Genomic DNA, 14198 nt, shown 5'->3' on the forward strand with positions numbered 1-14198 from the left:
AATAGCTTGATGCTTCTGGAGTGGAAATTGTAATTTCCTGTTTTGTGCATGTCCAGCCTCCAGATATCACACCTGCAGTACGGGATGTCATGATGAATCGGACTTTCACAGTCATCAGAAATTATTTCCCTGAGTTTGATAACCAAGAGTGGGACGATTGGTTCACTGTCAAGCTGACAGTCCTCCTTCCCAGTTTCAATGCAGAGATGCTTTCCATTACACTCTCTTACGTCAATTGCACTGATTACCAAGTCATGTGAGTGGACTGTCGAATTCATTCTAAAAAAAAATATGTAGAATTATGATTGATTATCATTTGGAGAATGTGAAACTAAACAAATGAGTCTAGTAGATAGAGCACAGAACATAAAGCACTGTTTTTTTTACAGTATTTTTGGATTGAACAAAGTCATCGACGAAATTCCGAATGAAAATATCATGGAAATTATCGGAGTTTTGGTGGAATACCTCAAACATTCTATTAGCCAAAACAATAATCAGGGTAATCAATATGCACAGGTTTTGGATACACATTTATTTTTATATATACTTATTCATCGTCTCAACATCAATTGCAGTTGATCATTCTGAGTGATGATATGTTCATGGTGTATAAAGAAATGTGCTGATCCTGCAGTTTTATTCCTGTGCATTTTAGCCTGCAAAGAGAAGGATGATGCTGTCTGGCTGTCCATCAATTTAGGAAAATTCTCCAAATATGTCAGCTACTCAGACCTGAAGAACTTTAATATTACAATGGTATAGTAACAGCAGTTTTAGAAGAATTTCCAATGTAGATTGCAACTGCTGTGTTATTTTGAGTTTTTTCTTTCTTCCTTCCTTTTCCATATAGCTGGGAATTTTGGACTTCCTGTCTCCAGAACAAAAAGTGGAACTATTATTTGATCCCCTTAATAACGCTCTAGAGAATGAAACCATTGTGATTGATGTTTTCAAAACCTTGACTTCTCCAGATGAACTCAAAAACTTCTTTGGGAATTTTATTCAGGCTACAAAGAAGGTAAATAAGTTTGTAGCAGATTTCGTTTTCTCAGACTTTGGCTCTGATATGTCTTTTTTTTCCATGACATTCGTGGCTTTATGGAATTAGGCGGACACTGTTCAAAATCAAATTTTTCTCTTCTTTTCAGAGAAACTTAACCGTCATCGAAAACTCTGCTGTAAGGAATATCATGCTAAACCTGACCTTGACAGCACTGGCCCCTGGATTTTATACCTTTCTACCAAACGACTTTGCACTTTGGTTCCAAAGCTATTTGCTGGTGCTGATGCCTAGCCTTCAACCTAGCAGTTTGGATGTCATCCCCAGGAACATCAGCTGCGACTCATATGATGCCATGTAAGTAAACTACATCTTTATTGGAGTTTCACCAAATACTTAGATGCTGGCAAAAATAAGTCATTTCATTTCATATTTTCTTAGATGGTTGGGGCTCGACAAAAGCATAAGCTCCCTTCCTGAAGCACTTACCTATAACATTAAATTGACCAAGGTCCTGCTAATAGATAGAGCTGCAAGTAGGTGACATACATCTATTATATTTGAATTTTGCATGTTGTAAGTTCTGTTTCGTATTAAACTTTCTGACTTGTTCCATGTCTTATCCATCAAGTGTGTGTGCCGTCCCCTATTATCAAGGTAAGTTTTTCAGTTTTCCCCGTAGCACTTTAGTGCTCAGATATCTTCCCAATAACTGTACTTTATCTGTAAAAATCATTATGGATTATGGAGAATTATGGTTTGTTTTTAACTAAAAGATTTTTTAAATGGAAGATCTTTTTCTCTGTTTTATTTCTTTAGTGTGAAGACACACCAGTAATTGGTAGGTCTATTTTAGCCATCTTTACATTCATGTGTACAAACTGATCATTCACTTGAGTTTAATTATGATCTAAATTCTAATGTAATTGATTTTCAGAATCAAGTGTTTGTGCTGAACTTGACTGGTGGGTTTTGTTAACCGTTTTTTTGTATTTTTGGAATATATGATATGAGCATCTTGACATCTGTTTCAATTGTTTTCATAATTTCATGGCATGTTTTTTTTCATAGGAGTGCATTTACACAAACTGTGACATCAGGGACTGCTTCTGGAACGCTGTGTAATGTCAGCATTGCAGACTATGTCTGTTCTTCAGTAGGTTTCCTTTAAATTTTTGCACAGATTTTATTGGACCAAGCTCCAACACTCTCTGAATATATTTATTGTCTCATTTTTTTACAAGAGCATTATTAATTACCTGGTGTCAATTTATTTTATTTCCTCGAAGGAAGCAGAATTCACAAAGGAAAATCTGGTCAATCTCTTGACATGTGAACTAGCTAGTAGCATGAATTACTCAGTAGCCACTTGGAAACTTCTCTTTGCCAAATTTTCCTCTGTCTTGGATGAAGCCCTGGATTCCTATTCAGTTGAGGTAAATTGCATTCTTATGCTTCACTTAAAGAAAATATTTGCATTAGATAAAGCAATGAGGGAGAAAAGCAATTCAAAAAGGATAAAAATTTGTATTAAAAGCTAAAGCAATTTGAAAAGTATTATTTTACCTTCTATACTGCAGTCCATGGTTTTAAAGGCTGGTTTTGGTGGCCTTAAGGTCTCCCACTGATAACATCTTTCCTTTTTACAGCAGACTCATATCAATAATTCCATAGCAACATCAGTTCTGGATGCAATCGAAGAAGTCAGAATTAATAACTTCAGCAATACGCAACTCCAAAACATCAGCTTTATCAACCAGTGGTTCCAGAGGAGACTTCACCCGTTCTTGCCATCAGTGTCTGAAGAGTTTTTATCCTGTCTCAGCACAAAGAACTTCAGCTGTGAGACCTACCAGGCTGTGTATGTATAGCCATTATTGTGTACAGCACAATAAAGCATTTTTCACTGTTACAAAGGCATTTTGTAATGTGACATGCAGCAGCCTTTTAAGACCAGCACATTTACAATATATATGTCTAGCAAATGTACTTTTGATATATATAAAGGAAATGTAATTTTCAAAGGCAAGTAATCAAAAGCTTTTTTTCTCCTTAAGTGTGAAGAGCTTCAATAATGAATTTTTAAAAATGAGAGAAAAACAGCAGCTTTTAGTTTTCCAGGATTTTATAATGGCATTCCTGTCCCAGTCCAATAGCTCAGGTATGTATTATTGTAGTTTTTTATATATTTTTCATTAATGAATAATTAGATTCCCAACTATTGGATTAATTTTAACATAATATGAGTTATAAGAAAAATATATACTCAGCATTCTAGAATTTACATTTCTCTAGATGATAATGCAAAACATACTACACAACTTTTTACATTTCATTTGTTATAATTACATTGCATATTTTCGCTTAACCATTCCATCTGTACACAAAAATATTGTGTCGTTCTTTTCAGATGCTGCCTGCGTATCTAACACACTTAGCAATGCAGAATGGCTTGGGAGCAATTTTGGCAATTTTTCAGTGTTTGCATCTGTGTCAGCTTTGCAGAGGTTGCTGAGTAGCTTCTCCCCGGTATGCTTTACTGAAGCCATAACTTGTGAATGAATCAGTTTTAACAGAATAAAACGCAGATTATTAGAATAGAAAAAAAATATCTAAACATTAACTGTCCTTCTATTATACAGACTATTTGCCAGTAATTGGTTAGATAGTTCAGTGTTTAGCTTCATATTTAACACTGATATCTTTTTATGCTCCTCAGTTGGATGCCCTGGGTGGTTTGACTTTGGAACAGTTAACAGAGGTTGCTTGTACTCCCGGGCTTTTGAAGAACCCTAAAGATGTCGATCTTTTAATGAGTTACATGAATGATTTCCAGTTAGCAACTTTCTTCTCTGTTTTCAGCGAAGTCATACAGGTAAGCAAATACAGATACAAAAATGCTTGCATAATTACATTGTTATACTAAGGAAAGCAATTTCTCTAAGAATGATTCCTGTTTCAATAGTCTAATTTATATGTGCAATTGCACTTCTCTGGATTATATTTGTAGTTCAAACAATACTACTCAACAGTTTATATATGCTGAACAGCTGATATGCCTGCTCTACTCTGTAATGAGTCCTTCAGATTACTGCTGCACCTCAATGTCTTTCAAACACCAAATTACAAAAACTGGACAATGGTTTTGTTCAAGAGAATGGATTTTTTTTTGTCCATTTAAAACATACATATCTTTTAACTGGGGCAGGATGCCACTTTCTATGGTGGTGTTGCAGTTCACAAAACATACAGGGACTTCTGGAAGGAACTTTAGATGGCATGTCAATCATTTGCAGGAAATCCAGACATTCAGTTAGGAGAATTTTATCAACTATGAAAGGAGTAGGAAACCAGCAGATTATTATGTAAATACAGAGAATATATATACAAATGGGGCACATAATTACTGAATCCAAATCTGAACTGTTAAGATGTAATTGTGAGCTCACCACACTGAGTCATTATCCACTCTGGATCACTTATTATTTATTCATATTGGACAGGTACTGAAAAGATTTATAATTGCTGATCACATGCAAGTTAATGCATTTCAAGTACTTATGACGTAGATTAATTCCAGATCAAATATATGCTGCAAGTGATATTTTTATATGGCTGTTTAACAGTCATACCAAAGACCAAGTGATGTCATATTGGACAACTAAATCTCTTAATCCTCACTATACTGACATTGTAACTAGGGTAATACAAATGCTGGCTTTTCCCCAGTTGGGGATAATAGGTTACTGGATAACAGGTGTATAGAATAGAGTAAGGGCAGGCAGTTAAATCCACATGATAACAAGGGCTTCAATAAGGGACAGGTGCAGGCTATAACTAATCAACCACAAAACAAAAGACTACGGACAATAAGGAACAAGTGAGGGTAATCACAATCAATGAAACACCTGAGGCTATGGCTGTAATGGTGACAGAGGGAACATAGGTGAAACAGGACATAATTACATAACTAGATACAAAAAGAGACAACTGATCAAGTTACAAAACAAGGAGCCATACAAAAGCACAAGGAAACATAATTAACAAGCATACGGAACAGAATCAAGGGCACGGGCCTCTGGCCAGCCTTGAATCCACAACACAGGAAATACTAAGCTTGCAGCCACCCACTTAGCCAATTCAGCCACACAGTAGCCCACAGAATAAAGGAACACACTGGGAATAAAACAATGCCAAAGCTGGGAACTGTTTGAAAAATGGGATGGCCAGCGACTCCTGATGGCCAAACATTGAAATGATTACTTATACAAAAACTGAACAGGTAATAAAATGTTTTTATGAAATTTACGAATATCATTTGTATGTCCTTACAGTGTAAACATTTATTACAAATGTTTTAGTACAAATGATTACTTGGTATGATTATAATTCTTGCTGTTGTAGAGAAAAGAAAGATTCTGCACAAAATTCAGGCAAAGTAGTGCTGAGAAGCTTTTATAAATGTTTATAAGGGAAATGCTTCTAGAATGAGCTTTCTTGCATTATAATTGAATGTCAAAGCTTCCTACTAACTGACAAAGCTGTCTGGTAATTTACAAAATTTTTATTAAAATATTTAGAAAATACATATTTATTTACAGTATTTAATACATTGATGTTGAGTAGATTTATAAACTTATTCATATTTTTAATGTTTTATCATGGAAGGTTTGAAGGGAAATTGTTAAACAACATTTAACTGCATTCAAAAAGCATTATAAACATGGCTTTAGTTATTTAACAAAAGCCATAGCACATTGTAGCCATGTGTATTTTGTGTAATTAGTTTTTTATTGTGTGTTAGACCAGACTAGCATTGGGTTTACAGGCAAGTTATGTTGATCCAAGCTTGGTTGAATCCATTTTAGAGAAGAAGGTTTGTGAGAAGAAGATAAACTAAGAGATAAATTAACAAATAAACAAATATATATATATATATATTTTATGTTTATGTTTTAGTTTTGATGTCTCCTAATAAAATGTCAATACGCTTTTCATGCACATTAATTTATGGCTATACAGAACAGTGCAAAACAGGGACCAATCCTGACATAATATATTTGTAATCTGACTGTATACTATCATGTATTCCTGTCTATATTTTTGATTTATTCATCATGAACTCTCTTGAGCTGCAAAAGGAAACATCTCCATGCTTGATACAGATGTTATAAATCTCTCACTTTCAGGGTCAAGAAAGTACATTCCCATCCTCTGTGCTCTCTGCGATGCTCCAGCAAGTCTTAGACAGAGGCATACTTTCAGGGCAGTCCATTAGTGACAATGAGGTTTTGTACTGGCTGCAGTTCAGAATTGGTCCCCTGCTAACAAACATGACAGAGGATTTAGTGGCACCGTTATTTAATGTTTTTCAAAACAGGAGCTGCGCAACTATACAAGCACTGTAAGTTTATGTTTTTTTATTTTCATTCTAGTACATCTCCAGCATGTTAGCAATTTTACCCATTATCAGTTGTGCAAATATCATTAATTTAGTTTGATTGGGGGCAGCGTATGGTGCAGTGGGTTATACAGGTAGTGATGAATGACAACAAAGTAATCTGTAAATTGATATCCAGCTAAAAGAAATTATGGTTATTTTGTGTAAAATATATATTAAATTAGGACTGACATTTTTTCTCCCACTGCCTTAATCTCATGTCCATTGTATTTTTACGAATTGTAATTTTCAGAATTCAGCAGCTTAACTCTGTACGCTCTACCCTGCAAGATGGGACACAAAATGAAATCTACAATCAGATACTGAGTTTACAAAAAGGTATTACGGTACTGAGTGCAGACACTCTTCATCTATGAAGGGGTTCCATATAAATGAAACGCCCTGTTTGTTTTGTATTTAATGACTGATTTAGTCACTCGTGCTATACTTATAACTTAGTATAATGACTTTAAGGCCATTCTTTTTCTCCAGTTAAAACACCATAAATGTGTCTGTGTTTGTATAATGCACCTTCGTCAGACTGGATTATAGGAAGTTAGATATTACATTGCATTGGATGCTTATCTTTGTGTATTGGTTATCAAAACAAGTATAGCACTGCCAATAACACTAACAGCCACTGCCAATAACACTAACAGCCACATTATTTGCCATTGTTTAAATAAAAATGCATCTACTGCAAACAGCAAAGTTAATTTTCATTGCCCTCCCAGGACCAGTTCCACTGCGTTGCTATTCAAACAACAGCTTCTACTCATTCCTGGATGGCTTGTTCCTTGGATTTCCATTCCCAACTTTAAGTACGATACTTTCATTTATGCCAGGGTCTGAGAAATCACAGGTAAATGAAAATAGATAAAAACAGATGTTTTGCACTAGCATTTATATTTGTACTATCAGGGATTATGGGAAATGAATGTTCCTCTGTTCTGATCATGTTTATGTCTTCTCTATTTTACAGCTAATTAGCTCCATGCCTCCTTCTGACCTTGGCAGCCTTCTCAGGCGACCAAACATTATTGGCAGTAATGCTGCGCTATGTGCTTTTCTTAATTGCTACAACAGGACATGTGATTTCCTGGAAACCGTAGGTGTTTTGTTACGTACATGCAGCCAGTCAAACTTGTGGAATTTCTTGTGGTTTATTACAATTTAAGCACTTACAGTGCTACACAAAAGAAATACGATTATGTATTGTATTATGTAATGGCAATTACGGATAATATTAAACAAATGATGAACACAACCTATGTAACATGAAACAGGCTAAATCTAAGACTCATCGAAATAGCTACTTTTTACAGTGATTACAGCTGATCAAACCCTGGACATTCTATTAAAGCTGTATCTCTGAAAATTCTTCTTTAAACAGATAGAGAAGTACATGCACTAATTTCACTATCTGGCTCTGTAGCCTTGACCTTACTATCCATCCATCCATCCATCCATTTTCCAAACCGCTTATCCTATTGGGTCGCGGGGGGTCCGGAGCCTATCCCGGAAGCAATGGGCACGAGGCAGGGAACAACCCAGGATGGGGGGCCAGCCTATCGCAGGGCACACTCACACACCATTCACTCACACATGCACACCTATGGGCAATTTAGCAACTCCAATTAGCCTCAGCATGTTTTTGGACCGTGGGGGGAAACCGGAGTGACCTTACTATCCATTTCATCCAAAATCATCTCAATGGGGTTAAGGGGTAGTGCAGGCTGGGTTGTTACTTACAGCTTACTTTTCTTTCTATACAATGAGCATATTACTTGAAATTTAACCAAATATGCATACATACACAGACACATACACACACACACACACACACAGTGGAATATCTTCATCATAGTTTACAGTGTTCACAGTTATGGCGATCAACTGCTTATATGGATCAAAAATCTTGGAACAGAATCATTCCTGTACAAATACGGTTTAACACTAGATTTACCGAGTTTTTATTCTCTGCTGAGAGTCCCAAGGTGTTTGTCACCCCTGCTGTGATTTTCGCAGGTCTTCAGCCCCATCCTCCTCCTGCTTTTGTTGTGCAAACACACCCATTACCTGTGAGGCCTGGCGCATTTGCATTTTTTACTCAGAGTAGCTCAAATCCAAGGCAGGCTAAACCTCTGTGTGTGACATGGAAACCTTCACAAAAGTCTGCCATATCTATACCAAATATCCCACACGCTGACTGACCTGCAAATATGAAAGACGCACATTCACAAAATATATGGAAACACAAGTCTGTGTTATTTATAAAACAAATTGAGTGAAAATAGAATGAAAAGTTGCTAATAGAATGAAATGAATAAAATGAAAACATGCTAACACTTCAGTCTCCAATGCATGTTTGTATATAAATGTCATAAGCTGAGTGAAGTCATGGTCCATGGTTTTTGACATGCTCATACACATACAGAATAAAATGTCATTTCATTTTCATTGGCCATCACTGAATTATAACACCAAAAGTGAATTTTGTTTTGGTGTGATCTCTCCAGCTTTGCATGTTTGGCTGTTCATGTAAAAATTGATGTATCCGTGCCTCAGTTCCAGGTTCATCTCTTCGTCATCTTTCTGCCTTTTGTCTCAGTGGTTACTGTCCCACACAGTCTGTCTATCTTTCAAAGTCTGTGTTTGCAGCGTTTGAAAACCCAGTGACCATCATCCCTGTATTTGGCAATGGAGTTCCTTGGCTAGAAGAATCGGAAACAATCTTCTTTTTCCTTTCCACCCTGTAGATGCTTTGTACAGAACGTAGGCATTCACCGCCACCAAGTCCAGCATGTTGTAAAACACAGCTACTGGCCACTTGCTTGTTGCTGCTCGTACTGAATACATGCGCGCCATTCTAAACACTGACGTGGAGAATTCCTCTCCCTGTGCAGTGTCCTTTGCCAATGGAGGAAGTTCACGGCAAACGTTATTCACCATGCCCAGTAAAGTGAAGCAGTCTGTGTGACAGTGACAGTGAGGTGAAGAAATTGTCGATTGTGACATTTCTCCCGTCATCCAGAAATGACTCCATCAGACTCATGACCACGTTCTCTGCCAGCCTTCACCAAGAACTGTGCTGAAAGTTTCACTCCAGGAGAACACATGAACATAGATGTACAGCTGTTCTCGACCAAGGTTCATTGTCCATGCAGTATATTTACATTTACATTTACAGGATTTGGCAGACGCCCTTAGCCAGAGCGACTTACATAAGTGCTTTGAGACTCTGCAATGAATTTCCGATGCTAGCTCAATAAGGACCCCAGCTACGAATACTATCTCTGAGAACGCCATTGAGTAGTGCAGAATTTTTATTTTATTTTATTTTTTTAAAACACACACCAGAAAAAGAGTCGAGTAAGAATATAGAAGTTCTACGTCAGGTATTTCTGAAAAAGAAAAGTTTTGAGTCGTCGCTTGAAGACATTCAAGGATTCAGCTGTTCGGACATCTAGGGGGAGTTCATTCCATCAATTAGGTGCCAGGACAGAGAAGAGCCGAGATGCGTGTCTTCCTTGTGCCTTGAGGGGAGGTGGGACCAGTCGAGCAGTGCTGGAGGATCGGAGAGATCGTGGTGCAGAGCGGGGTGTGATGAGGTCCTTTAGGTAGGATGGTGCCAGAGAATTTTTGGCTTTGTATGCGAGCATCAGTGTTTTGAATCTGATGCGTGCAGCTACAGGAAGCCAGTGGAGGGAGCGCAGCAAAGGAGTGGTGTGGGAGAACTTGGGAAGGATGAAAACAAGACGAGCAGCTGCATTCTGAATCAGTTGGAGGGGACGGATGGCGCTCAGTGGTAAACCCGCTAGAAGCGAGTTGCAGTAGTCAAGGCGTGAGATGACGAGGGACTGGACGAGTATCTGGGTAGCCTGGGTGGAAAGAAATGGACGTATCCTCCTGATGTTAAAGAGGAGAAACCGACAAGAGCGAGAAAGACTGGTGATATGTGAGGAAAATGACAACCGATCATCTATGGTAACTCCAAGGTTTCTAGCAGAAACCGAAGGACGGATCAGGGAGTTGTCAAAGGAGATCGCAAGGTCCTGGAGGGGGGATGAGTCAGCCGGGATGTAAAGCAACTCAGTTTTACTAGTTTTGAGTTTTAGCTGGTGAGTGGTCATCCAAGATGAGATGTCTGCCAAGCATGTAGAGATCTTAGTGGAGACATGAGTGTCTGAGGGAGGGAAGGAGAGGATGAGTTGAGTGTCATCGGCATAGCAGTGGTAGGAGAAGCCATGTGAGGATATAACTTCGCCAAGAGATTTAGTGTAGAGGGAGAATAGGAGAGGGCCAAGAACCGAGCCCTGAGGGACACCGGTGGAAAGACAACGTGGAGTAGATGTGGATCCATTCCATGTCACTTGGTATATCGCATCCAAGCCGGACAAATTTGGGATCAAGTTCTGGATGGCCACGGATTTGGAGACCAAATACGTCTGCAACGTGTCCCCTAACTTGGGGAAGGACCCCAGTCACCAGAAAAGGGAGATGCTGGCAGAGAACATGGTCATGAGTCTGATGGAGCCATTTCTGGATGACGGGAGAAATGTCACAACGGACAATTTCTTCACCTCACTGGCACTGTCACACAGACTGCTTCAGCGCAAAACAACACTACTGAGCACAGGGAATAAAGTTTGGTATGAACTTCCTCCAATTTCAAAGGACACTGCACAGCAAGAGGAATTCTCCGCGTCAGTGCTTAGAAGTGGCAGTGTCTCCTTGACAATTTATGCACCTAAAAAAACAAGATTGTGTGTGTTCTGAGTTCCTTGGACCAAGATGTGGCGATCTGTGAAGGCAGAAAGAGGAAACCCAACACGATAACAGACTATAACCACATGAAGGTATGTGAATGTGTGTATAATTTTACATCAGTGCTACAATGTTTTCTGATATGTACTATACAGGCCTATATAGAAAGAAGGTAGAAAAAAAGCAAATACACTCATGACTCTCTCTCTCTCTGCTGTTATAGTGTGGTGTAAATGTGTTGGACCAAATGGCGCGCATGTATTCCGTAAGAGCAGCAACATGCAGGTGGCCAGTAGCTGTATTTTACAACATGCTGGACCTGGTGGTGGCAAATTCCTACGTTCTGTACAAGGCATGTACAGGGTGGGAAGGCAAAAGAAGATTATTTTTGAGTCATCTAGCCAAGGAACTCCATTGCCAATTTATGCCACAAAAGGCTATGGGGACAGAGGAAGGCTGCTGCTGTGCCAGGACTTGTATGGACAACTCAGTGTCAGGTACAGGAGAACTGCAACAGAAACCGCAGCAGGTTTACCAGTGCAAAGTGTTACAAATTCACTTGCGCCAAATGCAGGGATGATGGTCACTGGGTCTGCAAACACTGCAAAGTTTGAAACACTCAATTTTTTTTATAAATAAAACAGACTTGTGCTTCCATATATTTTGTGAATGTGTGTCTTTCATATTTGCAGGTCAGTCAGCATGTGGGATATTTGGTATAGATATGGCAGACTTTTGTGAAGGTTTCCATGTCACACACAGAGGTTTAGCCTGCCTTGGATTTTAGCTGCTCTGAGTAAAAAAATGCAAATGTGCCAGGCCTCACAGGTAATGGGTGTGTTTGCACAACAAAAGCAGGAGGACAATGGCCCAAGAAACTCTCAGCAGGGATGCTAGTAGGTGTTAGGCCCAGGGAATTTACGCAAATTTGCGTAGATTTGGCAGTTCTAGTGTTAAATTATTCACTTATAGTAATCAAGTAGTCCACTTGCAATGTTCATTTGGGGTCTTTTTAAACAGAACAATTTTACTTTGCTTTAGTAGTCCTACTTTGACTTGCGATAACCCATCTGCTTCCTGCTAGCTACCAGAAGCTAAATTGGCATGCAAAAAAAAACATGACAGAAAAAAGAAAGTAATTTCTTCTCAATGACAAATATAGACTCATGAAAACTTATGATAAACTGCCAAAAACAAGCCACCAAGATGCAGCACCGAAATTACAATAAGCACATTGTGAAAATTCGCTGTGTAAATAAAATTGAGTTGAACTGAATATTTCTGTACAGTACTGTACTATATTATAGCGTATTTGAATTCTACGTTGTTCAGAAATTTTATTTGTACAGTACAGTAATTTGAAAAGTGTTTGAAACAGCTGAACAGTATTTTGAAATCGTAAGTAAATAGTGACGCTCTCCGTTTTATTACTGTGTATTCATGCAATAACTATACAAATGTCAATTGGATGGTAATCTACCTCAAACATAAAGAGGAAAAAATTGGTTATAATGATCATCCATTTAAAGTGATCAATTTCACCCAGACAGATCTGATCACCATAAGAGGTTTCCACTGTGTGTGTATATACGCACATATATATATACATATACATAAATATATCTATATTTATATTTTTGAAATAGGGCTGTTAAGAAGCTAGTAATATATATAATATATCTTTATTAATTCTGGGAAGCTTATGAAATTCAAATATTGATCCATTTGTAATATATATATATTTTTTTTAACAGGAAGAGATGCCTGATAATGTGAGACAAAATATCTTACCATGTGTTTGGCCTTTAGCCATAAGCAGCGCAAATAACGCTTGCTTTAATGCTTTAACCCTGAATCAGTACTTGGGATATCTCAGCAAGGATCTCATCAGCTCCACCGTAATGCTCAATGCCAGCTGTCTTGCATTTCAGAACTTGTAAGCACTGAGTTTTTTCTCCTCAGCCAGTGTTTCCCAGTCCAGTCCTAGGGGACCATGTCCATGTTTTTGCTCCCTGCCAGGCAGTCGATATTTTTGCTCAAGCAAAAACGTGGACTTTCTGCAGGGCCCAGAGGACCAGATTGAGAAACATTGTGACATCAGTCATTTCTGCAGCTTTCAGAAAATGTGATGTCTGATTGCTAAACATATTATGTATGTGCTCTTTCAGTATTTCAGTTCTTGGAAATAGTTTCAATTATAGCAGCACAGACTTCAACCAGGCAGATGTATTTAACACCATTAGGAGCTATCTCAGCATAGGTGAGTCATCCGTATTTGTCTTGATTTTGGTACCTTAGTATAAATCATTTTTGCAGTACATCTAATGTTATTTTAAAATCACATTTTCTTGTTTAAAATAAAAATGTTCTAGAAAGTGATGTTTTTTGTACTATTATACAAAAAATTAAACACTCATAAAATGTAATTATGAAATTTATGTATCATTTATATATGCTTACAATGTGTTCATTTATTGTATAAGTGATTTCTTGCCACGGGTATAATTCTTGATGCTTTGTAGTGAAAAGAAAGATCCTGAATGAAATCCAAACTAAGGAGAGCTGAGAAGCTCAGGGTTAAACATTTATAAGTGTTTATAAGGGGAAAACTTCTGGAATGAACTTTCTTGCATTATAATTGAATGTCAAAGCTTCCTGTTAACTGAGAAAGTTTTCCAGTAAAATTTAAATAAGTATATTTAGAAAATGCATATTTGTTTACAATATTTAATACATTCATGTTGAGTAGAAATACATTTATTCATTCATATTTTTAATGTTTTATCATGGAAAGTTTGAAGCAAACTTGTTAAACATTTAACTGCTTATTGTCATGACCCGGCTCGTCGGCTCCTCGTGTGTGTCACGCCCCCTGATGTGCTTCCCTGATCGTCTCCAGCTTTGTCCACTTACTTTGATTAGTCCCGTCCTATTTAAGTCCTGGTCTTACCTGTTTGCCCTGTCCGTCATTGATGTTGCTGTGCGTCA

General features: G+C 37.8%; 1 protein-coding gene across 2 annotated transcripts in view; it reads left to right on the top strand.

The window, feature by feature from the left end:
• Positions 1 to 52: 52 nt before the first annotated feature.
• The window catches only part of LOC125742379 (uncharacterized), a 29120-nt gene continuing 14974 nt past the window's right edge, over positions 53 to 14198 (top strand). Inside the window, exons 1-21 of one of the 2 annotated variants that reach the window (XM_049014319.1) lie at positions 53 to 256; positions 390 to 502; positions 659 to 759; positions 854 to 1021; positions 1152 to 1360; positions 1445 to 1539; positions 1635 to 1660; positions 1823 to 1844; positions 1941 to 1968; positions 2075 to 2159; positions 2293 to 2439; positions 2653 to 2864; positions 3061 to 3164; positions 3414 to 3532; positions 3723 to 3878; positions 6193 to 6407; positions 6697 to 6782; positions 7178 to 7305; positions 7426 to 7551; positions 12965 to 13146; positions 13379 to 13470. In XM_049014319.1, coding sequence (XP_048870276.1) covers positions 90 to 256; positions 390 to 502; positions 659 to 759; positions 854 to 1021; positions 1152 to 1360; positions 1445 to 1539; positions 1635 to 1660; positions 1823 to 1844; positions 1941 to 1968; positions 2075 to 2159; positions 2293 to 2439; positions 2653 to 2864; positions 3061 to 3164; positions 3414 to 3532; positions 3723 to 3878; positions 6193 to 6407; positions 6697 to 6782; positions 7178 to 7305; positions 7426 to 7551; positions 12965 to 13146; positions 13379 to 13470 — 2581 coding nt within the window. In that variant the 5' untranslated portion in view covers positions 53 to 89. The remainder of the gene's footprint in view (positions 257 to 389; positions 503 to 658; positions 760 to 853; positions 1022 to 1151; positions 1361 to 1444; positions 1540 to 1634; positions 1661 to 1822; positions 1845 to 1940; positions 1969 to 2074; positions 2160 to 2292; positions 2440 to 2652; positions 2865 to 3060; positions 3165 to 3413; positions 3533 to 3722; positions 3879 to 6192; positions 6408 to 6696; positions 6783 to 7177; positions 7306 to 7425; positions 7552 to 12964; positions 13147 to 13378; positions 13471 to 14198) is intronic. The other variant, XM_049014320.1, reaches the window with a different exon arrangement.

The sequence above is a fragment of the Brienomyrus brachyistius genome, chromosome 5, assembly GCF_023856365.1.
Source record: "Brienomyrus brachyistius isolate T26 chromosome 5, BBRACH_0.4, whole genome shotgun sequence".
In the NCBI taxonomy this organism is placed as follows: Eukaryota; Metazoa; Chordata; class Actinopteri; order Osteoglossiformes; family Mormyridae; genus Brienomyrus; species Brienomyrus brachyistius.